This window comes from Lathamus discolor, chromosome 20 (assembly GCF_037157495.1).
Source record: "Lathamus discolor isolate bLatDis1 chromosome 20, bLatDis1.hap1, whole genome shotgun sequence".
Classification (NCBI taxonomy): domain Eukaryota; kingdom Metazoa; phylum Chordata; class Aves; order Psittaciformes; family Psittacidae; genus Lathamus; species Lathamus discolor.
Window position 1 is genome coordinate 2789056 of NC_088903.1, and position 24729 is coordinate 2813784.

At 61.6% G+C, this 24729-nt stretch overlaps 2 protein-coding genes across 7 annotated transcripts; both read right to left on the reverse strand.

Moving 5' to 3' along the window:
• Window positions 1-75: 75 nt before the first annotated feature.
• STARD3 (StAR related lipid transfer domain containing 3) lies at window positions 76-17307 on the reverse strand. Of its 4 annotated transcripts, none has more exons than XM_065699341.1 (15): window positions 17191-17307; window positions 12943-13222; window positions 10165-10242; window positions 9870-9947; window positions 9722-9775; window positions 9516-9633; window positions 8342-8440; window positions 7746-7801; window positions 6919-7011; window positions 5601-5663; window positions 4585-4680; window positions 4057-4136; window positions 3588-3692; window positions 2244-2337; window positions 76-795 (listed from the first exon to the last, which is right to left on the reverse strand). In XM_065699341.1, the coding sequence occupies exons 2-15, from the start codon at window positions 13156-13158 to the stop codon at window positions 685-687; spliced, it is 1341 nt and encodes a 446-aa protein (XP_065555413.1). In that variant the 5' UTR covers window positions 13159-13222; window positions 17191-17307; the 3' UTR covers window positions 76-684. The 4 variants fall into 4 exon arrangements, with proteins under 4 accessions (XP_065555413.1, XP_065555412.1, XP_065555415.1 ...); XM_065699340.1 differs by having other exon boundaries at window positions 17167-17307; XM_065699343.1 differs by lacking the exon at window positions 17191-17307 and adding an exon at window positions 14052-14075.
• Window positions 17308-17784: 477 nt separating this feature from the next.
• LOC136024172 (protein phosphatase 1 regulatory subunit 1B-like) lies at window positions 17785-23434 on the reverse strand. Of its 3 annotated transcripts, XM_065699349.1 has the most exons (9): window positions 23260-23434; window positions 22353-22522; window positions 21311-21371; window positions 20766-20788; window positions 20100-20166; window positions 19827-19955; window positions 19000-19065; window positions 18777-18908; window positions 17785-18134 (listed from the first exon to the last, which is right to left on the reverse strand). In XM_065699349.1, the coding sequence occupies exons 2-9, from the start codon at window positions 22431-22433 to the stop codon at window positions 18046-18048; spliced, it is 648 nt and encodes a 215-aa protein (XP_065555421.1). In that variant the 5' UTR covers window positions 22434-22522; window positions 23260-23434; the 3' UTR covers window positions 17785-18045. The 3 variants fall into 3 exon arrangements, with proteins under 3 accessions (XP_065555421.1, XP_065555420.1, XP_065555419.1); XM_065699348.1 differs by lacking the exon at window positions 23260-23434 and having other exon boundaries at window positions 22353-22971; XM_065699347.1 differs by lacking the exons at window positions 21311-21371; window positions 22353-22522; window positions 23260-23434 and having other exon boundaries at window positions 20766-20995.
• Window positions 23435-24729: the final 1295 nt, after the last annotated feature.

Here is a 24729-nt window from a genome sequence, read left to right on the forward strand (position 1 = left end):
GGAGGCCCCATCCTTTGGAGTCCTCCTCACCTTCATCCCCTCTGGGTACCAGGGCTTTGTGGAAGACAACGACCAAACAGTGCAAGGCTTTTAATGCTGACACATCCCCCCCCCCCCCACAGGGACAATGGGGGACACCAGACCCCCAGGACGTGGTGGGGGGCAGGGGCAGAGAGCCCAGTTTTGGGGGGGGGGGGGGGGGGCCGGCCCCCTCCCTGCAGCGTGGGCCCCATGTGCAGGCGGCTCCGCTGCTTCTCTTTATAGCTCAGCACCCGGCCCCAGCGCTCACAGGTAGGGAGCAGCCGCAGGCACCCCCGCAGCAACCCCCCCAGGGAGCAAAGCCTCTGCTTAAGGTTCTGCCTCCCCCAAGGGGGAGCAAAGCACCAGGGAACAACCCAGCCCCCCCCCCCATTGGTGCTGCAGTGGGGCAGAGCTGGGGCTTCCCCCCCAGTGCGAGGGGATGGAGCCGAGTCCTCACCCTCCTCCTCCTCCTCCGCATGGGAGCCTGGGGTCACGCTGCGTGGGGCTGAGCCCCACGGAGGGCCGGGGTTTGGCACGCACCAGTGTGGGGTGAGGCCCGCAGGCAGCAGGGCCAGGGCCGGAAGGAGCCGAGCGCTGCCCCGCGCTCATCCCAGCGCTGCAGCATCCTCCCGGGGTCCCTTCCCAAAGGAATGTCCGAGGGGCTCAGGGCCGGGCGCTGGCGCAGAGCTCGCCGACGCGCTGCCGGAGGTGGAAGGCGAACTCGAACATGGTGGCAGCCAGGCTCTGGTGGACCAGGGAGCGGGGCAGGCGGCCCTGCGGGGACGGGATGGAGCCGTGAGCTGGGCGAAAGGGGCTGCGGGGCTCGGGGATGCTGCCGCAGCGGGGAGCTGCCGCTCGCAGGGAGCGGGCTCCGGGGGAGGAACTGCTTTTGATTCCTCTAAAAAAGCCCTGCACGACTCAACCCAACCGCCTCGGCCCCGGCTCTATTGTGTGAGAGGCATTGAAAAGTACATCTCCTCCGTGCCGCTGCGGGGGAAGGCAGCCGAGGGAGGGCTGGGAGCAAGCACACGGGGTGCTCAGGTAGGCACAGAAGGGACCAGCCCGTGGAGTTGTGGCATTCCGGGGCGCCAGAGGCTATTCCCTATGGAGCAGGGTTCCATTGCAATGATGAGACTGCTGGGCCAGGGGCCATGTCAGCCACCAGGCTCTGGGGGCAAAGCTCCAGCACGTTCCGAAAGGCCCCCAGAGCTGCGTAATCCTCCCCCTTGGGTGAGGAAGGGATGAGCCATGGGCTATAAATACCTCTCCAGGGCCAAAGGAAATAACAAGGCAGCGCAGGAGAGGGGCCGGGGCACCGGCAGAGCCCTGCAGGAAGGTGGTGGAAGCAGCAGCCAGGGGGTTATTAATAGCCCGGCTGCTGTGGAAGCCCTGCCAGCAGCAGAGGCTGGGGGTGAGGGCTCTCCGGGCCGGGAAGCACAAGGAACATCTTCCCTTTCCCAACATCTTCCCTTGCCCAGCTCCGTCTCGCACAACCGAGTGCGCTCAGCACCCTCCAAACTGCCCCCGGCAGCGGAGCCAAGAGCTGGGAAGGGAAAGGCAGCCCCAGCACAAAGGGGCAGGAGGCCGCGCTCTGCTCTGGCATTCCCTGCCCAGGCGAGGCTCCTTCCCAAAGCGTTCCACAAGGCAGGCAGGGAGCTGTGGGGAGGGAGGGGGGGCCGTGGGAGGGGAGGGGGCCGCGCAGCTCTGCAGCAGAGCGCTGATGAATGGAGCCTTTGTGCTCTGCTGCTGCAGCGCCGTTACCACGTCAACCTCCAGCGAAGGAGGGGGGAAAGGGGCTAGCTCGACCCCGGCTCCCTTTTGTCTGGGCCACCAGTAAGGAACTGGGACCCGCAGCTCCACCAATAGCTCCGGAGCTGGCTCCTCTATTGCGGCCAAAGAGCCTTGCCCTGGGTGCAGGCTCGGCCCCACACGGTGTTGTGGGGGTTCCTGGGGGCAGCAAGAGCCCAGCCCTGCACACAGGGATGTGGAATCCCGAGGGAAAAGCTTCCCCCCCCTTGCACAGGGACAACTTTTTGGGGGAAAAGGCTGATTTTCAGGCAGTGTTTAACCTCCTCCTCAGAGCAGCCTTTGATAAGGAGCTGCTTTGTGGGAGCACGGCGCAGGTCCTGAGCGTGCAGCGGGGGATGCTGGAGCTGCTGGGAGCTCTGCTGGGGACAGGATGCGGCCGCAGCGCGGGTGCAGCAGCACAGAACCGCCTTTACCTTCAGGTCCGTGTTGAGAATCCAGATGAAGGTGCAGACCCTGGGGTTGCTGGGACATTTCAGCACGATGAATCCTCCGGGACCGTTCTCACCCCTGCGGGGAAGCGAGCGTGCGCGGTCAGAGCGGGGGCTGCTCTGTAACGCCCTGGGGTGCACTGCTCTGCAGCAGCAGCCCCCCCACCAATGCAAGCAGCAAGAGCTGGAGCCCAGCAGGCTCAGAGCAGATGCAGAGTGCCCGGGAAGGGATCTGCTTTGGCTGCAGCACACGAGGGGCAGGTTCCCCACAGGTGCCTTGGCAGCGGTGCTGCTCAGAAGCAGCCTCTGCCTCCAGCCTGTGCCAGCCCAGCTCTTCCTCCCAGGGAGGTTCCCTAGGCGGAACCCTATGGAAAGGGGTGCAAGGAAGAGGTCCCAGGACAGCCTGCACGGGGCAGGGAGAGGCTCGGCCCAGGGAGCCTTGTCACCACAGCCCCCAGAGCCTTCCTCGCACCATCTGATCGGGCTCCGAGACAAGAGCTGTGCTCAACACACAGAGCCCAAATCCAGATTTCCCTTCCCAGTTCAGGAACATGCTATTTTCTGCTGCATACATTTATAAAGGAGATCTTTCTAGGCCCTGAAGTTCCCCAGCTCTGAAATAGACTTGAGGCAGCTCCGGCGGCTCCCAGTTAAAATGTCAATTACTTTAACCAGATTAGGAGGAAAAACAAAGTCCGTGCGCGAAGCGGCACAGCTGGGCCCCAAGCACCGGAGCAGCATAACAAGGAGCCCTTGTCTGACGAGGCTAAGCCCACTGAGATCCATCCCCAGCCAGGCAAAGCTGTCCCTTCGGAAGGGGAGAGGCCTAAGACCTGCCCTGCTTCGGGAGCCAGCCCGTCCTGACGCAGCTTGGTTCACCCCCGGGACCGTGTCTGAATGTCCCCAGCCTTTAAAGTCAGTAAGTGCCTGGCTTACGAGAAGCAAAAGGCATCTGAGAGGCTCAAGCAGCCACTGTCAGCTGCTTCCTGCCCCTCAGGACCGGCAGCTGTCCCTGTTTGGGAATTAACTGTTACATAAACAGGATGCAGACCGGGATGGGGTTTGTGCTGTTCCTGGTCAACACCTCCACTCCCCTGAGCCGAGAGCTGGGGAACGCCCGAGCAGCGCTCGGCAGCACAAGGAGAGGTTCTCTTAACAAAGGCAGAAGAACAAGGGAAGCAAGGTTTAGCTCCACAAATAGACCTGGCTTCCTGCACGCGCTGCCAGGGAGACAGCAGGGGTTTCATTTCAGTGGCTCTAGGCCCCGAGCTTAAGCAAAAGTGCGTGTGTCAGGAACCAGCTACAGGGAGAACAGAACCTGCCTCTTACCTGACATACTTGGAGAGCGGAGGCTTCAGGCTGTGCGTGGTCGCCATCCCTGAGGAAATGTACCTGTCTCTTCTCCTCTCGATCCGCCGCACGTTCACGAAATCCCTGAGCAAAGAAAGGAAGGCTTCAAACGGTGCTGGGGGTGGGGGGGCCTTGGGAGGAGTGGATCCAGCTCTGCGGGCTCCTAGGAAAGGCTTTGGCAGGGGTATGGCAACACCCGGACAGAGCCCGACCGCCTGCGGCAGCTACTGAGCTCTGAGCCTCGTGCCAGGAGTGTCTGGAGGAAACCTGAGGGGCTCCCTTTGCCTTTGGGAACATCACCCAGTGGCTCGTGGACAGCAGGAGCTGCCAGGCAGCACAGAGCACCAGAGCTGGGGCTGGACGCACTCGCTGCAGTCCCGTGCTTCTGTCTGTGTTTCAGGAGGGTGGTTAGGGGCTCAGCGCAAAGCAGAGAGTGGAAGAAACCGACCTTGGGGAGACGACACCGCCTGCAGCCCCAGCTGCCACGTCGTACGAGACGATCGTGTTGTCCTCCACCCGCTGCAGGATCTGGGGAGGGGGGGTGAGAAAAGGAGACAAGAAAAGGTCTGCCCATGCCAACAGCGACACGGACCCTCCCCTACCCCGGCATTCAAGGCAAACAGTGCGAGCTCCTTGGCAGCGTGCGCCTCCCGCTCTGGGGCTCATCCCTCTCCTTTGGGGTGGCCTCCGGATCCCCACCAGCCCAGACCCCAGCAAGCAGAGGCAGGCCTGGCTCAGGCGCTGGCCCATCTCCCTGCCCACCTCATGGGCTCTTGGCTGGGCACCCGCGGGCAGCTGGCTGCCGCAGCGCATTCGGCTCGTACGGATGAGCGGCGGAGATTTAACGCCTCGGTGACTCGGATCCAGCTAAAGCTCCAGGAAGGGCCTGGCCACAGCCTGCGTTGGACTGGGAAGCTCCCAACTCTCCGCTCCAAGGAGCTCCTGTGATTAAGCCATCTTTGTCCGGCACGCTCACCTGGCAAGCTGCCACTGTTCTGTTCCACAGGATCATCTTCTCAGGCTGGAGAATAACCTCCTGGTAAACCATTTCAGCAGAGCACTGCAGGAAAGCCTGAGGACAGAGGCAGAGCAGTCAGCCAGCCACTCGGGTGAGATTGTTCTCAAGGAACACAGGACAGACCACAAAGCACTGGGACAATACAGGAGGCAAGAGGCGAGGCCGGCCTGGCTCGAGAGCACGCAAAGCCAAGGCTGTCAACAGGGGCCTGGAGGGCACACGTGGAGCTGGAGGAGGCAAGCGTCTGTCAGCAACACGGCCGCACACACAGACCTTGGGGCTGGCTCCTCTCCCACCCTCACCCCTCTTCAGCAGCAGCTCCACTGTGCGCACAATTGCTTGGGGAAGTGGCTAAGAAGCTATTCTGAGCTCCAGCACAGACACCGATCTCTCCAGGTCCCTGTGGGCCAGATCTATGGAGGTAAACGGTTAATGCAGTAAAGTGGGACCCATCCAGCTTTTTCTCTGCGAGCTGCTCCATTGGCAGCTCCTGCCAGCGAGGCAGCATATGCACTGGAACAAAGAAAAGCTACCGCAGCACCGATGCTTCATTAAAGCGTGGGTCCCAGCCAAGGCACTCCAGCAAGAGGGCACAGAGCACGGCACTTCCGAGCAGCTCTCCTCCATGCCAGGCGGCAGCAGACGCACGCTCAGCCCTGGTCTTGCTGGCAATTAGTTCCAATTAGCCTCCTTGGTCAGATTAGTCCTAGATGCTGGGGTTGGAAGCGACTCTTGCAGTCACCTGCTCCCACTTCTAGCAGCAAGAGCTTGGGGCCCAGCGTGTTTGCTGGGGAGTTTGTCTGCCAGCCAAGGGGCTTTCCTGGAGAGATTCCCTAGGGCGTGCAGTGCACTTCATCTGTCTCAAGCAAAGAGAGTGTGCTTTGCAGCCAGCCCCGTCCTGCCAAGGCCAGGAGCTGGGACTCGGCGGCTCTGAACCACACGGCCTTAAGGAAGTGATCCAGGAAGGTTCTTACCTTTAAAATAAAGGTCTTGCCGTGGAAAGGTATTTCAAAAGTGTAAACAACGTCACCAAAGTCCTGGGCGAGAAAGAAGGAAGTTTCCATTTACGTTAGCAAAAGCAAGCACTGGTGTATAAACCACCCCACGCGTCACTGCAGGACCCTCTCCAGCCCTCACACGTCCCCTGTCTCCCCATAGCAACCCCAGAAGGGAAGTGCGCTGAGCCCGTTTCGGATGCACATGCAGAGATTTCCATAAACAAAACAATATCCAGAGAGGCAGCAGGGATGAGACAGAAAAAGAATCCGCCCCATGCCAGCCTGCAAACTCCTCACCAAGGTCAAATTCCCTTTGTAGCAAGCTACCAACACCAGGGTAAAGAGAAAGGGGCGAGTTTGCCAACGCTGCTGCTGCTGGTACCTACATCTGAGAAGAGCCTCCCTGGGGGGGTTAGGGATGGACAGATGATAACCTTTCATCATTAGCCCTGTGTTAAACTCTGATTAGTCTATTTAAATCCATCCCCCTTTGGATAAAGAAAACAATCTGCCCAGCTAGTTTGGCATCAGACAATGGATCACTTGACAGGGGAATTTTGAACACCAGATGAGACAGCAGTTTGCAGGACTCTCGCCCCACAAGCAGAAAGCAAGGGCAGGTTTAGCAGGCAGAGGCACTGCCCTTTTCCCTCCGGCCTTTGGAGATAAAAGAGCTCTAGGTACCCCAGAAAACTGCCCTGTAGCTCAAGGAATGGTGAGGAAACAGGCAGCGCAGGGCCTGCTTTGCTTTGCATGCTGCCCAAAGCAAGAGGTGCCACGGTGCGGAGACCTAAGGCGGAGACGCATCCCCCATTTACACTCCAGCACCCTCAAGGTCCCCATCCTAGGGAAAGGGGGACACAAACAGCTTTGGAGGTGGGAGGAGAGGGTCTGTGCCCCACATCCTCCTGCTCCCATGTGGGCCAGAGCTGTTTGGTGTGCTGTCCCCAGCACGCCCAAAGGTGTGGAGCACAGGCAGAGCTGCGGGGCCGTTGTGCCTCCACAGCTCCGCATCCCAACGCCAACCAAAGGTGAGCCCTTCCCCGCCTGCCAGCTACTGGGAGGAGTGATGGGCCCTCTCCTGTCAAACGGGAAGGCAATTAAACGTCTAATTAAATAAGAGGGGATTTTACATTGAACTGAACTGGAAGAGGTTCCTAATTCAATCAGGTAATTGTAACGCTTGTTAATTTTTCATGTCGCGAGGAGGTTTCAAAAGCCTCATTTGTCCTCCCGTTTTCACTAAGCCATCCGTGCTCCCTGCCAGCAGCACGTGGGGCAGGGCGACACTTGCATTGTTCTTCTCGAACTTCCAGTTCTCCTCCTGGGCGAGGATTTGGTCCACAACCTCCATCGCATCCTTGCCTTGCCGGACGTACTCTTTCTCCTAGGAGAGAGGAGAGCACTTCGTTAGCAGAGCTTGCAGGCAGCCTGTGCGAGGCTGGCAGAGGGAAAGGGGATCTCTCCCATCACCACCAAGCAGAAATCTCTTAATTTGGGTGACAGAGGCCTCATTTTGGAGCTCAAAGTCACGCTCCCCGCCCTGGCTGGCATCCACACACCAGCTGCGTCTACCAGCGAGGCTCCCGCCTTCATGCGAACGCTTCCAACAGGGAAAGGGCTGGGAGATGAGCAGAGCTTCCTCCTGTGGAGGTGCCAGAACCGGGGCTGAAGCACTTGGAAAGGAGCAGGAAGCAGCTTGTGCCCAGCCAGGCTTTGAGGAGGTGAAGGACTGCCCTGTGAGCCATGGATCAGCAGGGATGGCCGAGGCGATGCCCTTCTTGGTACGTGACCAGGGAAAGGGAGAGGGGGATCCAGGCAGAGCCAGAATCACATCCCTGTGGAATGCTGCAGGGAAGAGCATGCAGCCCTGGGAATGTGGGTGAATGGCGGGTGGCCCAGAGAACCCCCTCCTGTGGTGGCCACGATGCCACTGGTCTCAGGGCACACAGGGACCAGCCTGGGGTGCTCTGGAGATACAGCACCCTGATGGGGCCACAGGGGTGTCAGAGACTCCCATAGCCTTTGGAGGAGCCTAAAGCTGAGGGACAGGGAATGACAAAGGATAGGGAATGCTGGGGGACAGGGAATGCCACCTCAGGCCACGCTGCCTCTGTTTACCTGAGCTGTCAGCACCTTCCTCCCTGCACCTTCCTCATCCGATTCATTGTCTGACCCTGAGGGGGGAAGCACACAATGAACACGCAGCTGATGAAGCCCCCCCCTTGTACAACCTCCCTCTGAGCTTCTCCTGGGGGACAGGGCCTGATCCCACACCCTATCCAACGGGAAGGGCTCCAAGTGGGGATGGCCCTGCTGCTGAACACGGGCACTGCTCTGATCATCACCTGCTTGTGGCAACTCGCCCCGTGCCCTCGTCCCAAGGGCAGGCTTTTGCAAGCCCTTTAACCACTGCTAAGAGCACTTAATCCCAAGCCCACAGAAGGCTCCAGTTTCCCACAGAGCCGAAGCCAGGCGCGGGGGCTGAGCGTGACTCTGCTCTGCAATGGGCCAGGGACAGCACAGCCGTGCCCCCTGCTCCCCCGTCCGGGTGCAGGGCAAGGGCAGGGGAGCCTGTTCTGCAGAGTCAGGTCTTGGAGGCCCTGCCACTCGCCACTGCCAAGGGCTGGGATAAGGGGACAGGCCCCAAGGAGGAGGCTCAGGAGGAACACTGTGATGGGAACAGTGAGGCAGGGGGGAGGAAGGGCAAGTCCTACCTGCAAAGGACTCGGGTGGGGAGTAGAACTGCCCCTCGGAAAGGGCTCCGGGGTAGAGCAGGGGCCCACGAGAGGCTGCAGCCTGGGCTGCCAGGTACCCTGCAAAGCAAAGCACGAGGTTTTACACACACAGCATCCAGTGCTTCGACACCGAGGGGTGCTGGACCTCCCAGGCACATCCAACCCCTCCCCAGGCACCCTCCCAAGCACTTTCCTCCAGATCCAGCTGGTCTTTCTGCACCGACACCAGCCAGCCCACCAGCTTTTCAGCTCCTATTGCCTCATCTTTTGTTTGAGACATTTTATCTGCACGGAGATCAATGGGCTCTTCTGCCTGTCAAATCCAAAGGCGATTAAGCATCTAATTAAATAAGAGCTTCCCCTGGAAGCAATTTGGAACCTGAGCCTAATCCAATAGAGGCATTAAACACTTGATCATTTTTCATCTTAAAGCCTCCTCGCAAGACCCAAACATCCTCTGGTGTTTTCCAGTCAGTGCATCTCTGATTGAGCCCCGCTTGACAAACACTCCTTGCTTTAGATGCCATTTCCCAGGCCCCTGTCATAGTGAAGCCTGGGAGAGTGACAGCCTCCTTTTGCTGCGCTAGGAATGGGCAGCTGTGCCAGTCTAGTGCCACTTGCTCCCTAGAAGGACCCCTGCAAGTTACAGGTGCCCGGCACTGGAGGGTGATTTGTAACCTCAGTGCCCAGAGGCTGTCAAACTTCACAGGCCATAAGTCACATCCTGCCCCTGACACGTGGCTAGGACTGAAGCAACCCTCCCTGAAAGGTCTCCAGCCCGGCTCCAAAGGCAGATATCCCAACACAGAGGCCAAGAGCCCGCCTGGCATTTGTCTCACTGCTTCAAAACCCCTTCTCCAAGGCGGAGGTGAGCTCCGTTTCCAACCCGTCTGGCTTCTGGATCCAGACACTGGGGAATTTGGCACACTTTTCTCCACTCAATTAAAAGATGCTTTTTATAAGCTGGTATTTTCTTCCCCTGAAGGGACTTCTATACCATAACAGAACGGAGTCGGGCACTTGCTGTCACAGCCAGCCTGGAGATCACTTCTCCATCAATGTCATAGCTGCCAAGGTGCTGCCAAAGCAGCAGCAACCCCGGGCCTGGGAGCCTCATCTGCCAAGTCCTACCAGAGAGGAGCAAAATACTCACATCGTTCCTCTTCTGCTTCCTGAGTTAGGACTTTAAAATCCAGGAACCAAGTTTCCAGCCAAGCAATGACAAACGAGACGATAGGAAGTAAGTAGCCAAAAGCCCCTTTGGCCAGAAGCTGTGTGGAAGAAAGGAGAAAACCACAGGGAGTTCGCAGCAACAGGAAGAGAGCGGCAGCAATTCCCTGGGAGCCCAAGGAGACCAACCTCGGAGAGGATGACCTTCACGATCAAGAAGGCACTGGATACCAACGTAGTGACCTGAAAAACAAACGTGCACCCCTCAGATCCCTGCAGACTCCAATGGGGGGGAGAGAGAAAGCTCCGAAGAGGAAAGCAAAAGCTGCCTCCTTACCGCTATGACCCACCAGTGGCGCAGCCTGACGATGGCGTAGGCCAGCAGCAACACAAAGAAACGAAAGAAAGCCAAGACCTTTAAAACAAGAAGCCACGGACACTCGTCACTGCCCCTGTCCCTCTGCCAGGTGCTTGGGAGGACCCAGACTCCAGCCAGGCTCCTGCGGACCTTGCTCCTACACAGAGCGGGCCAAGGCTGCAGCAGGATGGGCTGAGCCAAGGGGCCCCTGGCACGCAGATCCCCCCCTCTGCCCAAAGCTGCTTCCTCACCTGCAGCAGTCTGAGATACTCACAAATATGTCAAAGAAAGAGGTTTTAAAGTTGTACTCGATGATTTCACTCTCCAAGTTCTTCTGAATGCCATCCTTGGTCTGAAGGGGAGACAGGAAACCACAAAGCCATTGAGTGCACTGATAAGAAACTAATGGCAGAAAGAACCCGGCCAAGCGGTGACCGGAGGCTGCCGCCGGGTCAGGTTATGCATCAGGCATACAAATGCTGCCTCATCTGCCAGGGCAGCACCACGGGAGGATACAACAGCCCATTTCACCCTCGGTTTCACACCGAGGAGCACGAGGCGAGCAGCCAGAGCTGGAGCAGCAACGTTAAACCCTTCTCCATGGCCTCCTCGTAGCTGCTCCTGTGGCTCCGCCACCAGCTCCCAACTCTCACAGCCTAAAGGCCTTGGTTGAGCACCTCCTGCCCATCACTTCCACGGGTGGCTTTAGGGGACAGACCTCAGCTGTAAGGAAGGAGACGTGGAAAACATGGGAAAGTCACAGGAAACTGCTTCTCCAGCACTTTCGTGCTGAACAAGGCATCCCACAGCTGGATAATCCAAACACCTCCCCTGCGAGGGCTCTTCTCAGGTGTCACTCAGCAACCCAGTGGGATTTAAGCTGGGATCATCCTTGCCGTGCAGAGCACTGAGGGGTCCCCTCTCCTGTCTTCCAGGCCAGCTGGCTCCCAGCAGTGCTGAGCTGCCCTCCTGGAAAGCTGATGGAGGAAGCCAACCGGCAGGTTCAAATGTATTGGCAAAGGGGAAGAGGGAGGAGAAGGGGACGAGGGGCACACACACACACACACAGACAGACCACGAGGAAAGCCAAAATGCTTCCTGGGATATTGTATGGGAGCGTGGAAAAAGCTCACAGAAGAGCTGCCTTGCCTCACCCCCAGACAATCCGGGGCCCGCCAGCCCCGCTCCTTTTGACACCATAAATCCTGCTCTGGGGAGCCTGGGATGGCTGTTTGTGAGGAAGCGGATGGCTCAGGTAACTGGAACAAATGCTTCACCTTTAGGCTATTGGTTTGAACGCAGCCCAGCTGGCCTGGAAGCCGGTAGAGGCTGGCAGCTGTTTGATGAGCTGTGAGAAACAAGTTGGTGGCTCTCAGGCCAGTTCTTGGCAGCCGGGTGTCCTGGCACCCTCTGCTCTGACAGGCCAAGGACAGAAGAGGCAGCCATCGGGAAACGGGCCCTCTAGGTCAGGGCTGGTGCTTGATATCCAGGGCAAGGGGGGCAAAGCAGCTCTGCGCTGGTGCTTTCCCCGAGCCGGGGCTACAGGGCTCGTGCTTTGCCCCACACCACTTCATCAGGAGATGCTGCAGAACGACACACATGGAAGGCTTGGGATTAGGAGTTCTGGGAGGTGTTTTCAGTTTGAACTGGAGAAGAACTGAAGCATCTTCTGTCCCCGAGAGCAGCGAGTTACAGTTTGCAGGCAACAGACATTTAACAAGGGCCAATTTGCTCGGCTTATCTTGCAGTGAAGGAAACCGTTTGATAAAAAAAGCATTAGTCATGATATGAAGTCGTTGCTCTTCATAAGGAGGCAAATAAGCTGTCCTAATAGCTTTAAATATGCAGCATCTCGGCTCAGGGCCTAAATATCAGCAGTTAGTCACTCATTAATGGCTACCTGCAAGCCCTACGCTCACAGTCACCCTGGTGACCGTGCTGGCACATTATCCCCCTGGGGCTGGAGAGACAGCACCTCTCCAGAGAGCCCGGAGAACAGGGACAAGAGCAAGAGGCTGGGGTCCAAGCCAGGACACCGTTGGCATCGCTGGAATGCTGGCTGGGAGATGCTTTTTCCTAGGCAGGGGTCTCTTCAGGCTCTCAGTGCTGCAGCAGGCAGGGGAGGGAGCTGCTGGCCCAGACAATCTGTTAAGTGCAGACACCCAGGAGATAAAGAGGGCAGAGATAAGAGCTGTTAAGTGAAGGCAGGATCCAGTGCTGATAAATAAAAGCCAGACGCAGGCAGGGCTGCACACAGAAGCACTGGGGTCTATCTGTTCATCTGCTCTGCTCTGGGGCTGTTCCATGGGAGGAAGGACACGTCGTACCTGAAACACGCCGCCACCACGGCTGCAACCAGCCAGGGCCAGTTCAGGAGAAATCAAAACAAAATGAAGGCCAGGGAATTACTTCAATCTGATGGGAATGAGGGAAATAAACTGGATTTCCCTGCTCCTTGCAACAGGTAACTCACTGAGCAAACACAGCCGCCTGCACAGGCGTGCCGGCCCAAAGCCCTCGCGTTCCCCTTCGCTAGTCCCCCGTGCAGCAGAGCAGCATCTCCAGCTCTCAGAAGCTGAGATTACAAAGCTCAAAGCCTCTTTTGTCTGTACCCAGCAGCTGGGTGGGTGTGAGGAGGGTCTGCACATCCTCTGATGCTCGCAGAACAAGACGCTGCAGCAGAGCTGGCAGCTGCCTGGCAAGCACAGCGAGCGGCTTCACTTAAGGCAAGGGGAACAGGAGAGAAATGGGGCCAAGAGCTCAACCTGGCGCTTCCAGGGGCCCCAGATCTTGTTTTGCTCCGACACAGAACACGGTGTTAACACCCCTGGACAGCCACAACAGAGCCCGGGTGCAGGAAATGAGCTGGACTTTCGTGTACACTGAGTGCAGCGGCTCCTCAGCCAGCTCCAATCAGCAGAGCGCTGGGAAGAGCAAACAAAGACTTGGCCCCAGCCTTCTGAACCAGAGCAATTAGCACCGAGGGAGCTGCATTGCAAAAGCACAACTTAAATAGGACAAAGGCTCCTTGGATTTGCTTCCCCCGACTTACATTCAGCTCGATTATCCACAACAGAGAAATGAAGAGCAGGTCGAAGGTGACGAAGAGGCAGAAGGTCCTCCTCACATCCGAGATGGCTTTCCTCTTCTCCAAAGAGAAGTAGCAGTACGGGGAGAAGCCCTGGCTCTGGGAAAAGGAGGTGCTGATGGAGGCGATGGCTGGGAGGCTTCGTTCCAGGTTGTGCTGCAGGGCTGTGGGCTTGCTCATCCTCGGCCCAAGCCACTTGGGTCCTACATCAGTCAGGGCAGCATCGGCCAAGTCAGTGCGTCACCTGTGGGGAGACACGCAGGGCACCCTCAGCTCTCCAGATATTCCTCCTCTCCCCCTCTAAGGGCAAATATTCCAACCTCCAAATCAGGTCCTGCCTGGTTTATACAGGGAAAAGGCTAACGCTGGCTGCTGGGCTGCCCAAGAGCCTCCCATTCTGAAGCAAAGACATCCAGGGCTGCCCCATCTCACCTGGTGCAGGCAGAGACTGTCCCCCCCTCCTGCTCACTGCAGGGGAGGAGGAATTGGCTGGGAAAGGCTCAGAGGTGCCAGGGCTCCACGGAGCCACCAGGAAGTGTCCCTGGGACCTGGAGCAGGCACCCAGCACACGCCACAGCCAGAGCAGCAGATGGCAAACCCTGTGGAGATGCTGCTGTGGCAGCAGGAAAAAGGCCTCGGGGTGTTTCTACAGCTCCAAGAAAGGAGCAGGTTCCCAGGATCCCGGAGCCAATGCGAGCTTCCCTGTGCTGCAGCAGCCTCCTCTGCAGGGACACAGAGCTCCCAGGGGCACAAGGCAAAGTGCAAAGCCTCAGGAGCTGGTTATCCATCAGCCAGAGTCCATCCCACACAACCAAGAGAGGGCCCGGCTCCCTTTGGGAGCGGGATGCTGCGTTTCACACCCGGCTCGGCCAAGCGGAGCAGCAGGAAGGGGCAGGAGCCGCTCCTGGCCTCGCTGAAGTGGCAGTGCTGCAGCCTCAAGGCTGTTTCCATGCCAAGGGCATTGTATGGAAACCCTTCCTCTCCGTCAGCAGGGCACAAGGAGGCCACGGTGTTAATGGCCCATGCGACAGAGCACACGCTGCAGACACCCAAGGAAAAGGGGGAAGCCAAACCAGGTCATTCCAGGGTTCTGCCGGTCCCTGGAGTCACCCATGGCAAAAGCACAGCGATGAGCTCTGCGGAACGCTCCTGCTCAAGCACACAAACCCCAGCTTCTTCCCTGCATCAGCTTCTGCCACAGCAGCTCTGCATCCTCCAGGATCCAAATAGGGTTTGTCACACTGGGAACAACCAGGAGGCTGCAGCCATGCCATGTCTAAGGGGAAAAAAACCACCCCAAGACTTGCGGGAAGGGGCAATCCATGGGGTAGGTGAAGCTGACGGAGCATTGGATACCTGAGCAACAGCGAGAGCTTGGGTTTGGGGGCAGGTTTGGGGCTGGAAGGGAACAAAGCTGCGCTCCTGTCGAGTCTCTCTCGGAGGCCCTTCGGAAGGAGCTGCAGGACTTGTCACTTCTCATCAGCCACAGCGCCCGCTGCTCCGAGCCAGGGGCCCCGGCTCGAAGTGGGGAAAGTTAGGAGACATCTGTGAGAGCTGAATAATGCATCACCCCAGGCAGGGCTGCTCCTCCTGCACCGCCTCCGACACCGCTTTGCACTTAGGCAGCTCCCCCCAACCCTCACAGCGCTTTCACATCACCCTGGGAGCCCCTCCAGCCCCACTCCCCCCTGGCTCTGCAGTGCCAGGGACACCGCGGAGCACAGGGGAATGGCTTGAACCTGCCCGAGGGGAGACTGAGCTGAGCTCTTAGGCAGAAGCTCTTCTCTGTGAGGGTGCTGAGGCGCTGGCACAGGGTGCCCAGAGAAGCTGTGGCTGCCCCATCCCTGGCAGTGCTCAAGGCCAGGTTGGACACAGGGGCTTGGAGCAAGCTGCTCCAGTGGAAGGGGTCACTGCCCGTGGCAGGGGTTGGAGCTGGAGGAGCTTTAAGGTCCCTTCCAACCCAAACCATTCCAGGATAAAGCAGAGCCCAGCTCAGCTGGCCCAAACCATTAAACCCCAGCTTTCCCCAGTGAGCTTTAACCAGCCATAACTCACTGCTGGGGGAAGAACCAGCAACAACGGCTTCACCTTCAGCGCCCTGTGGGGCAGAGCAGCAACATTTGAAGCCCAGACGAAGCCCCTCAACTGGGGCTGCATCTTCAGGCAGGAGGAAGCTGAGAGCAGCAGGAGCAGGGATGGGAGTGTGCAGAAATGTGCCTTTTTCTGGGTGACAGATAAATTATTGAGCGCCCTGGTGCTGTATTATGCATTCAGCATCCTCCGCAGCCTGCGAGGGCCTTGGAGCAGCTCCCACAGCCAACACCAGCCCCGAGTGAGTGCCAGAGGCTGCCTGAGGGACACCCGGCTGTCAGGAGCACAGCACCCACACCAGGGGCTTTGCTGGTTGAGGAAACCGGGCGCTCCTGAGCCTCTGAGGGCAGATTTGGGTTCTTTTTGGTGGCGAGAGCTTCGAGGGAGACGCAGGAGGGGAGAGGTGATGCCAGCATCCGCAGCGAACCCCAGTGGGAAGCGCTGTGAGAGACAGCGAGGTCCTGAGGCCGCACCGAGCACCAGCACCCAGGAGGGTCCCTGCAGCACAACCCTGGTGCTGAGGCTCATCCTGTCCCCGGGGGAAAGGCCAGAGCAGCCCCTGCAAAGCCCCAGTGCCAGCACCTCCCCCGTGGCACCCCCTCCCCAGCACCAGCCCTTTCACATTCAAATCACAAGCCTGCCATTAGCACCCGTTTGCATGTTAATGCCACCTCTTCCAGGGAGAAGCTTTTCCATCTTGTGACACGGCTTCTCCTTTCCTCCCGCGCCCCCACTTCCTATTAATGTGTCTTCTCAGCTCACATGACAGCTCCAACAGCTAATGCTCGTGTCACCTCTGCTGCCAGCGAGCAGCCCCTGCACCAGCACTGCACCAGCGTCTGCAGAGCGAGACGGATGAGACCCTGCAGAGGCACCGACCACAGAGGCCGAGCTGGAGAGAGGCCCTGGAAACACGAAGGGTGAAGAGCAGACACGAAACCTCGCTCTCTAAAATAGACCCAAAGCACGAAGAGCGTGGAGGTGGTCAGCACAAAGCCAGGATCAAAAGCAAGGGATCAGCAGCCCTGTGTCACACAGGGTTTGGTCTGTGTTCCTGGAGAACAGGCTCCTGAAGGGGAGACCTCAGAGCAGCTCCAGTGCCTAAAGGGGCTGCAGGGAACCTGGAGAGGGGCTTGGGACAAGGGCCTGTAGGGACAGGCCAAGGGGAATGGCTTGAACCTGCCCGAGGGGAGGCTGAGCTGAGCTCTTCGGCAGAAGCTCTTCCCTGTGAGGGTGCTGAGGCCGCAGCAAAGCGCTGCTCAGCCCCATCACTCACGGCTGGGACCTCACAGGGTGGTTTTCCAGCGCTGTGATCCCGCAGGAAGGGCAGGGAGCAGCAACCTTCCCCCCCCCCAGCCTAAAGCACCTCCCAGGGCTGCCTCCACTGGGACACGTCCCAGGACACGAGGTGACACCGCACAGCGATGCAGAGCCACAAAGGGACCGGGGGGCTGCGGATCCAATGGGAATGGAGACTCGAGAGGCACAAAGCGCAGGCAGGGATCCCGGGATCCCATCTCCTGCCCGGCACCACCGCGAGGAACAAGGGCACTGGGGCTGCCCCATGGGCAGCGCAGTCCCTGGATGGGGCCACCGGCAACCGCTCACCGCAGCCCCACGGGAAAGGGGTCCCCTCTGTGCCCCAGGGCCTGCTGCAGGCAAAGGTGCTGCAGCCCCTCAAAACAGCCCCCCATGCCCCTTGTTAGTGCTGTGCACCAGCACAGGGAGCAGCCCCATGTCAGTGGCCACCACCCCCGTGCCAATGGCCACCAGCCCTCCATCAATGGCCACCGGCCCTCTGCCAATGGCCACCACCCCCCTGCCAATGGCCACCACCCCCGTGCCAACGGGGCCCAGGCGCAGGCGCTCCGCAGACACCCGGAGCAGCGGCGGCGGGGCCGTGACACCGGCACAACGCGACACCGGAGCCCCGGGACGGCCGCGGCTCGCCCCCCCCCCCCCCGGGCCCGGCACTGCCGCTCCGCGGGCCCAGCCCGCACCCCGCTGTCCCCCTCGGAGCCGCCGCTGCAAACCCCCCCCCCCCGGACGGCTCCAAGGCCCCGGCATCCCCCGGCCCCGGCGCCCCCCGGTACTCGCCGGTGCAGGCCCCGGTCCCGGTACCTGCCGCCGCCCGGTGCCGGCCCCGCCGGAAGCTGACCCCGGGACTCGCAGCTTCCGGCGCCGCTGCCACCTCTGACCCCAGAAGGGAAGCGCCAGAGCGAGGCTGCGCAGGCGCAAACTATCAACGGCCCGGGGAGGGGTTGTGTGCGGCCGGACCCAAAGGGGCCGAGGGAGAAACCATTTCATACCCGGGGGGGGGTGTCAATGGGGCTGGGAGGGACCATTCCCTTCGGGGGGGGGGGGATCAGTGGGGCTGGGAGAGACCATTACTCTCCTGAGGGGGTCAATGGGATGGGAGGGACCATTCCTCACAGGATGGGGGTATCAGTGGGGCTAGAAGGGACCATTCCCCACCCGAGGCTGGGGATCGGTGGGGCTGGGAGGGACCATTCACCTCCAGAGGGGGGGATCAGTGGGGCTGGGAGAGACCATTCCTGCGAGAGAGGGAGGGTGTCCATGGAGCACCTGTATCTGACCCACAGCCCTGCCCCACAGCTCCCTGCTCTCGCCCCACCGATGCCCGGACCACCCAAAACCAGGGGGCCAGACACTCCCCCCCCACATGGCCACAGCCCCCCCAGACCAGGCTCCATCCTCTCTGTACAGTCGTTTATTGCGGGCAGGGGGCTCAGCTCGATGTGGGGCAGAGGGGGGGTCCCCACCAGCCCCCCGGGGGGGTCCCGGCCCCTCGCATGGGACCACCCAGTGCGAAGCGTGGTGGCCGTGGCCATGTGTGGGGCAGCACACGAAGCGCAGGCAGAGCAGCAGTGGGGCGATGGGGGGGCAATGGGGCGAGGGGGTGCACCGGCGAAGCTGCTGCAGCCAAGGGGCGCCGGGTCCCGGTGCCGGTGCCGGTTAACTGGTACCCAGGGGGTAGGTGGGCGAATGGCGCTCGGTGCCGATGGGGCGAGATGGAACCTCGGCGAAGCCGACGTGTCGCCGCTCTGGGGATGGATGGAGGGATAATGGATGGAGGGATGGATGGATGGAGCGAAGGAGGGGTGAAAGTGGGGATAGAAGGAAGGAGGGATGGATGATGGAGGGATGGATGATAGATGAAGGGACGGAAGGATGGAGAGAGGGAGGGAGGGAGGGAGGGTGGGATGGATGGAGGGATGGAGGGATTGAAGGATAAATGATGGAGGGATGGATGGATGGATGGAGGGTTGGATGGATGGAGGGAGGGATAGAGGGATGGAGGATGGGACGAATGGATGGACAGATGGAGGGAGGCATGGAGGGATTGAAGGATAAATGATGGAGGGATGGATGGATGGAGGGTGGGATGAATGGATGGATGGATGGAGGGATAAATGGAGGGGAGCATGGAGGGATGGACGGATGGATGGATGGATGAAGGGATGGATGAAGGGATGGAGGGAAGGATGGATGGATGGATGAAGGGATGGATGGATGGATGGATGGATGGATGGATGGATGGATGAAGGGATGAAGGGATGGATGGATGGATGAAGGGATGGATGGATGGATGAAGGGATGGATGGAGGAATGGACAGGCAGAGGGTCAGGCACCACCAGCACCAGAGGGAGACACCAGGGGCAGGAGGGGCTGACACCCCACATACCCCCAGTGCCGCCGTCCTCCTCTTCCTCTTCCTCCAGTCCTTCGGGATCCTCCGGGATCTCGGACACCGTCAGCGACTTCAGGTCCTGGCCGCGCTCCTCGATGCCGCCGGCGAACGACACCTTCTGCCCGCCTGCGGGACCCGGCTCCGCGGTGACCGGGCTGCAGCGGCCCCGAGCGCCGGCCCCGGCTTCCTCCCTCCTGCCCCCGCCCCATCCCGTTACCTTTCCGCTTGTGAGCCTTGGGGCCGCCGAAGTAGCTCCGCTCCGCTCGGGCCTGGCTCCCGGGCGCTGCTCGGGCGGGCGCGGATGAGCCGAGGGCAGAGGGAGGCGCAAACGGCACCGCCGCAGCCCCGCGGGGCACGGACGCGCCTCTGCTCCCCCCGCGCACCCACCCTCGCCCCAAGGGCTACAGGGGATGGTGGCACCCGGGGCCGCAGCGCTGGGCTCCGGCTGCCCCAGCCCCGTGTCCCCCAGCATCCAACATCCCCAGCCCCGTGTTCCCCAGCATCCAACATCCCCGTCCCCACGTTCCCCAATATCCAACATCCCTATGCCAATGTCTCCCAACATCCAACACCCCCATCCCCATGTCCCCCAGCACCCAACATCCCCGTCCCCACGTTCCCCAGTATCCAACATCCCCGTCCCCATGTCCCCCAGCACCCAACATCCCCACCCCATGTTCCCCAGTATCCAACATCCCCACCCCATGTTCCCCAGCACCCAACATCCCCACCCCATGTTCCCCAGCACCCAACATCCCCACCCCATGTTCCCCAGTATCCAACATCCCCGTCCCATGTCCCCCAGTACCCACCATCCCCGTCCCATGTTCCCCAGTACCCACCATCCCAGTCCCCATATCCGCTGGGCTCCAGAAATCCCAGCTCCACGTCCCCAGGATCCGACATTCCTGTCTCCATGTCCCCCAGGATCCAATATCCTCATTCCCATGTCCCCCAGCATCTGCCATCCCCGTCCCCACATCCCAAGGCTTCAGCGCCCCTGGCCCCATGTCCCCCAGACTCCCACATCCCCATCCCGCTCACCAGGCTCCAGGGCACTGTCGGGGTCGCAGGCACGGGCCAGCTCATGCTCCCCATCATCGGCCTCCCCATCGGAGCTGTCCCCCCCGGCCAGGCCACCCTCCAGGTGGGACTGGACAATGCGCTGCACCGCTGGGGAGGCACCAGTGTTGGCACTGGGAGCACTGGTGTCTCCCCATGGAGCACCCAGAGAGGTGTGGGGAGCCCCGGGTGCCCCCAGCCCACCCCGCACAGCCCCGTGCCTCAGTTTCCCCATTCAGATGGCTCATGCAGTACCTTTGAGCGAGGGCGGGGTGTAGGCACACGGGTTGGTCCTCTTTGGTTTGAGCAGGCAGCTCTCACGCTGCGGGAGGGAATGGCATCAGCAATGGGGTCCCGGTGTGTCCCCGTCCCATGTCAGGGGTCACCATGGACCCAAGGGAGCCAGGCACCCCATGTGGATGTGGGTGCTGTAATGGGGGTCCCACCATGGGGACCCTGGGATGGAGATGCTGTGATGGGGGTCCCACAATGGGGACCCCCGGATGGAGATGCTGCGATGGGGATCCTGCGATGGGGATCCTGCAATGGGGACCCTGGGATGGAGATGCTGCGATAGGTGTCCTGCAATGGGGACCCAAGACTGACACCCCTTCCCCAGCGATGAGGACCCTGCAATTGGTATCCAGTGTCAACGAGGACCCTGCAATGGGGATCTACATTGGGGGCTCCATGATGGAGACCCCAGCACTCTGTGGTGTCCCTGTGATGGTCACGGGGCTGTTTGACCGCAGCCAAACCCCAGAGCCTGTCCGGGCTCCGTGTCCCCGTCCCCGCAGTGCCGGCGCCGGGTGCCGGTGCCGGGCAGGGAACCGATAAGCACGGAGCCAGACTGGGCCCTGATAACCCCCCGGTGCCCTGGATGGGGAGCGGGGCTGCCCCGGGTGTCCCGGTGCCACTCACCTGGTAGGGCAAGGACTCGTCCTCTGGGTCGGTGGCAGCAATGGGGAGAGAAGAGTGAATGGGACAGGGGTTGATGGCACCCAGCAGAGCCAGGCAGGTCCCTGCCACCCCCAGACCCCTGCTCCAAGGGTTACCTGCCCACCAGGGACCTGCCACTGCATCCCATCCCTGCCACCCCATTCCTTATGTGACACCGCGTCCTGCCCCTGCCACCATGTCCCATCCCTGCCACCCCATTCCTTACGCGACACCCCATCCCATCCCTGCCACCCCATTCCTTATGTGACACCACACCCCCTCCCTGCCACCATGTCCCATCCCTGATGTCCCAAGCCATAGGTGACACCCGCATCCCGTCCCACCACCACGTTCCCTCCCCGCTACCACGTCCCATCCTGGATATCTCATACCGTGCACGACACCACACCCCATCCTTATCACCGCATCCCATCCCTGCCACCACATCCTATCAGTGACACCAGACGTCCCCTGACACCACGTCCATCCCTGTCCCGTGTCCCATTCCCGGCCGCTGCGCTGCTCACCTGGGGATGAGTGCTCGGAGAGCTGGAAGAGCATGGCCGGTGTGGGCCTCCGCCGCCGGATCTGGGGCACAGCGGGGTGTCACCGGCTGGGGCCACGCCGGGTCCCCGTACCCTGCACCCCGGGGCCAAGGGCCCATGCACATGCCTGCACGTGTGCGATGCGTGTCTATGTATGTGCATGCGTGTGAGCGCGGGTGCGGGCAGGGACCGTGTGGGGCCGTGGCCCCATCCCGGGGTCCCCACGATGTCCCCAGTCCCCCCCAGCCCCTGCCCGGTTCCCCCGTGGGGGCTCCGGGTCCTGCGTGTGCCTGGGACGTCCCCTTGGGCTGGGTACAGCAGTGGCTGCACCGTCCCCCAGAGTGTCCTGTCCCTTCGGTCCCATCCTTGTCCTTGTCCCTGTCCGGTCCCATCCCATCCCTGTCCCTGTCCTGTCCCCTCCGTTCCATCTCTTCCCTCTCCTCCATCCGTGTCCCTATTCTGTCCCCTCTGCCCCATCCCTGCCCCATCCCTGTCCCCCTGTACAACTCTCCCTCTGAGGGACCGCAGCTCACACGGGTACCTCGGAGCTCTCGCGTCCCGTCCCCGTCTCTCCCTTGTCCCATCCTTTCCCCCCCCATCCATTCCTATCCCCTCTGTCCCTCCCGTTCCGTGTCCTGTCCCCTCTATCCCCTCCGATCCCACTTACCCTGCTCTCCCAATCCCATTCCGTTCTTTCTGTCCCCTCTAATCCCCCTTGTCCTGCTCTCCCGGTCCCTTCCCCTCCCTCCTGTCCCCTCTATCCCCTCCATCCCTGTCCTGTCCCTTCCGATCCCCCTCGTCCTGCTTTCCTGTTCCCTTCCCTCCCTCCTGTCCCCTCCGATCCCCCAGTCTCATCCCTCCTGTCCCACTCTGCCCCCATCCCTCCTCCAAGACCCGGTACCTCGGGGCTCCCCCGTTCCCCCCATCCGTCCCGGTCACACCGGGGGTCCCTCGTCACCGCGGCGACCCTCGGGGGTGCCGAGGGACTCCCGGGGTGCCCCCAGACCCCGCCGTGTCCCCTCACCATCTCCACGGCGCGGGGATCCAGCTGGCTGGGGGGGGCCGGCACCGAGAACTGGATCTTCTTGCGGTCCTTGGGGTCCATGGTCACCGCCGCTGCCGCCGAGGGGGGGTCTCAGCCACCGGTACCGAGCAGGGAGTTCGGTAGCACCCGGGGCTCCGGTACGGCGAGGACTGAGAGTGGCGGGAGGTGGGGAAAGCAGAGCCGGTGAGGAGGAGGAGGAGGAGGAGGAGGAAGGAGAGGGAGGGAGGACACATCTCCTACCAAGCACTGAATTATTCATCCCCCCCTCCCGGGGCAGGGGGGCTGAGGCCGAGGTAATGAGCCCTTGGGGAGCCCCTCAGGGGGTTCAGACAAGCTATGGGGGGACTTTAACCCCTTCCCTGCCGAGGGGGTGCCCCCCGATGGGACAGCGATGGGAATGGGATGGGCAGAGGTGCTTCCATGTGAGCCCCCGTGCCTTGTGCCTCGGTTTCCCCACCAAGCTGCAACCAGGGGGCAGGGGCACGGCCGCTCACACCCTTGGATGGGCAGCAGGAAAATCCCCCCCCTCCATCCCACCCCTGCCTGCTCTGTTCCGCACGGGCCAGGGACACAGCTCAGGCAGGGGTGGGATCTCCCAAGGGATACGGCCGGGGGATATCCACGGGGACTTGGGACACCCAGAATGTGCCATTGCAGCAGCCGCAGCCCCGGCACACGGGGTGTGCCAGAGGCAGAGGACTCTGCCCTCACCCGCGCCGTGCCCGGCTCTGAGCGGTTTTCCTGGTGGAAAATTCCACCAAACCCAAAGTTTCCCCTTGGGAAGGGGAGGTCTCCCCCCCCCCCCCCCCCCCAACCGGGGAGCAGCCTCCAGCCCGGCCACCGCTCGGCTCCGGCCTCCGGCGGGGACCGGGGCATCGAAGGGCACCTCTGGGCACAGCGCAGGGGAAGAGCGGCGGCCGGGGCGGCGGCTGCTGCCCCATCACGGGGTGTCCTGGCCGGGGGACAGGGCCGGGGCGGCGGCGCTGAGGAAGCCGCTTCCAAGGAGGAACGAGGAAGAAGGAGCCGGGAGCTGGCTCCGGCCCCCGGATCTCCCGGTGCTCCAAGGGCTGCGGGTGGCCGCGGGCCAGCAACCGCTGCTCCAGCAAAATATTTACCCGAGTGGCACCGTGCCACGGAGCAGCCTCCTCCCGCACAGCGCGGCACAGCACGGCTCTGCCTGGCAAAGTGCGGCAGAGCACGGCAAAGAGTGGCAAAGCTGGCCCTGAGCATGGCCCTGCCGGCCTCAGGGCAGCGGCCCTACGGAGGGGACAGCAGGGGGACAAGGGGCGGGGGTCCCTCGCTCCACCCCATGCCCAGGCTGACCCCCACGCCAGGCTCCGGAGCATCGTCCCCATCCTCATCCCCATCCCGGCATCCCATCGCGGGACCCGGGTCGTTATGGCAACAGGTTCCCCGGCTCCATCCCGCTGCCGTTCCCTCTCCTGCCGCCTACGAAGACACGGAGCGAGGGGGTGGCCGGGCCCCCTTCCCCTCCCTGCGCTGCGGCAGCGGCAGCACCCGCAGCCCCCCGGGATCGGCGCACGCCGCCCGCGCCCGCACCCACACAGCCGCGCACCCGCCGGGGCACGTGGGGAGCCGCACCGGGCCCGGTACCGGAGCCCTCCCCGCCGCGCAGCGCAGGCCGCGTGTGCCGCACACGGTCACTCCTTACCCACCGGCTCAGCCCCGTCCATCCCATGGGCAACCGGGCAGGGGCACAGAGGGGGTTGCGCCTTGCCCGTGCCCATCCCCGTGCGTCGCGGCGGGGGCTGCGGCAGCGCATCCTCCTGCAGAGACAGTAAAAATAGCAGCAGCAGCAGGTTCAGGACGCGGAGTTCGCTCCTCACCGGTGACAGGAACCGGAGCCGGAGCCTGCACCCATCGGTGGCAGCAACGGCATCGGCGGAGTTGTGGGGCCGCGGTGTCAAGGGGGGAGGCCGTGGGGCTGTGGCCGCGTGGTGTGGTGTAGGGATGGGGTGGCATGGGGATGGGGTGAGAGAGGGATGTGGTGGCATGGGGACGGGGTGACAGGGATGAGGGGCTCTGGGGATGGGGTGGTGTAAGGATGAGGTGCTATAGGGATGGGGTGGCATAGGGGATGGGGTGGCATGGGTATGGGGTGACAGGGATGAGGTGCTGTGGGGATGGGGTGGCGTAAGGATGAGGTGTTATAGGGATGGGGTGGCAGAGGGGATGGGGTGGCATGGGGATGGGGTGGCATGGAGACGGGGTGACAGGGATGAGGGGCTTGGGGATGGGGTGGCGTAAGGATGAGGTGTTATAGGGATGGGGTGGCAGAGGGGATGGGGTGGCATGGGGATGGGGTGGCATGGAGACGGGGTGACAGGGATGAGGT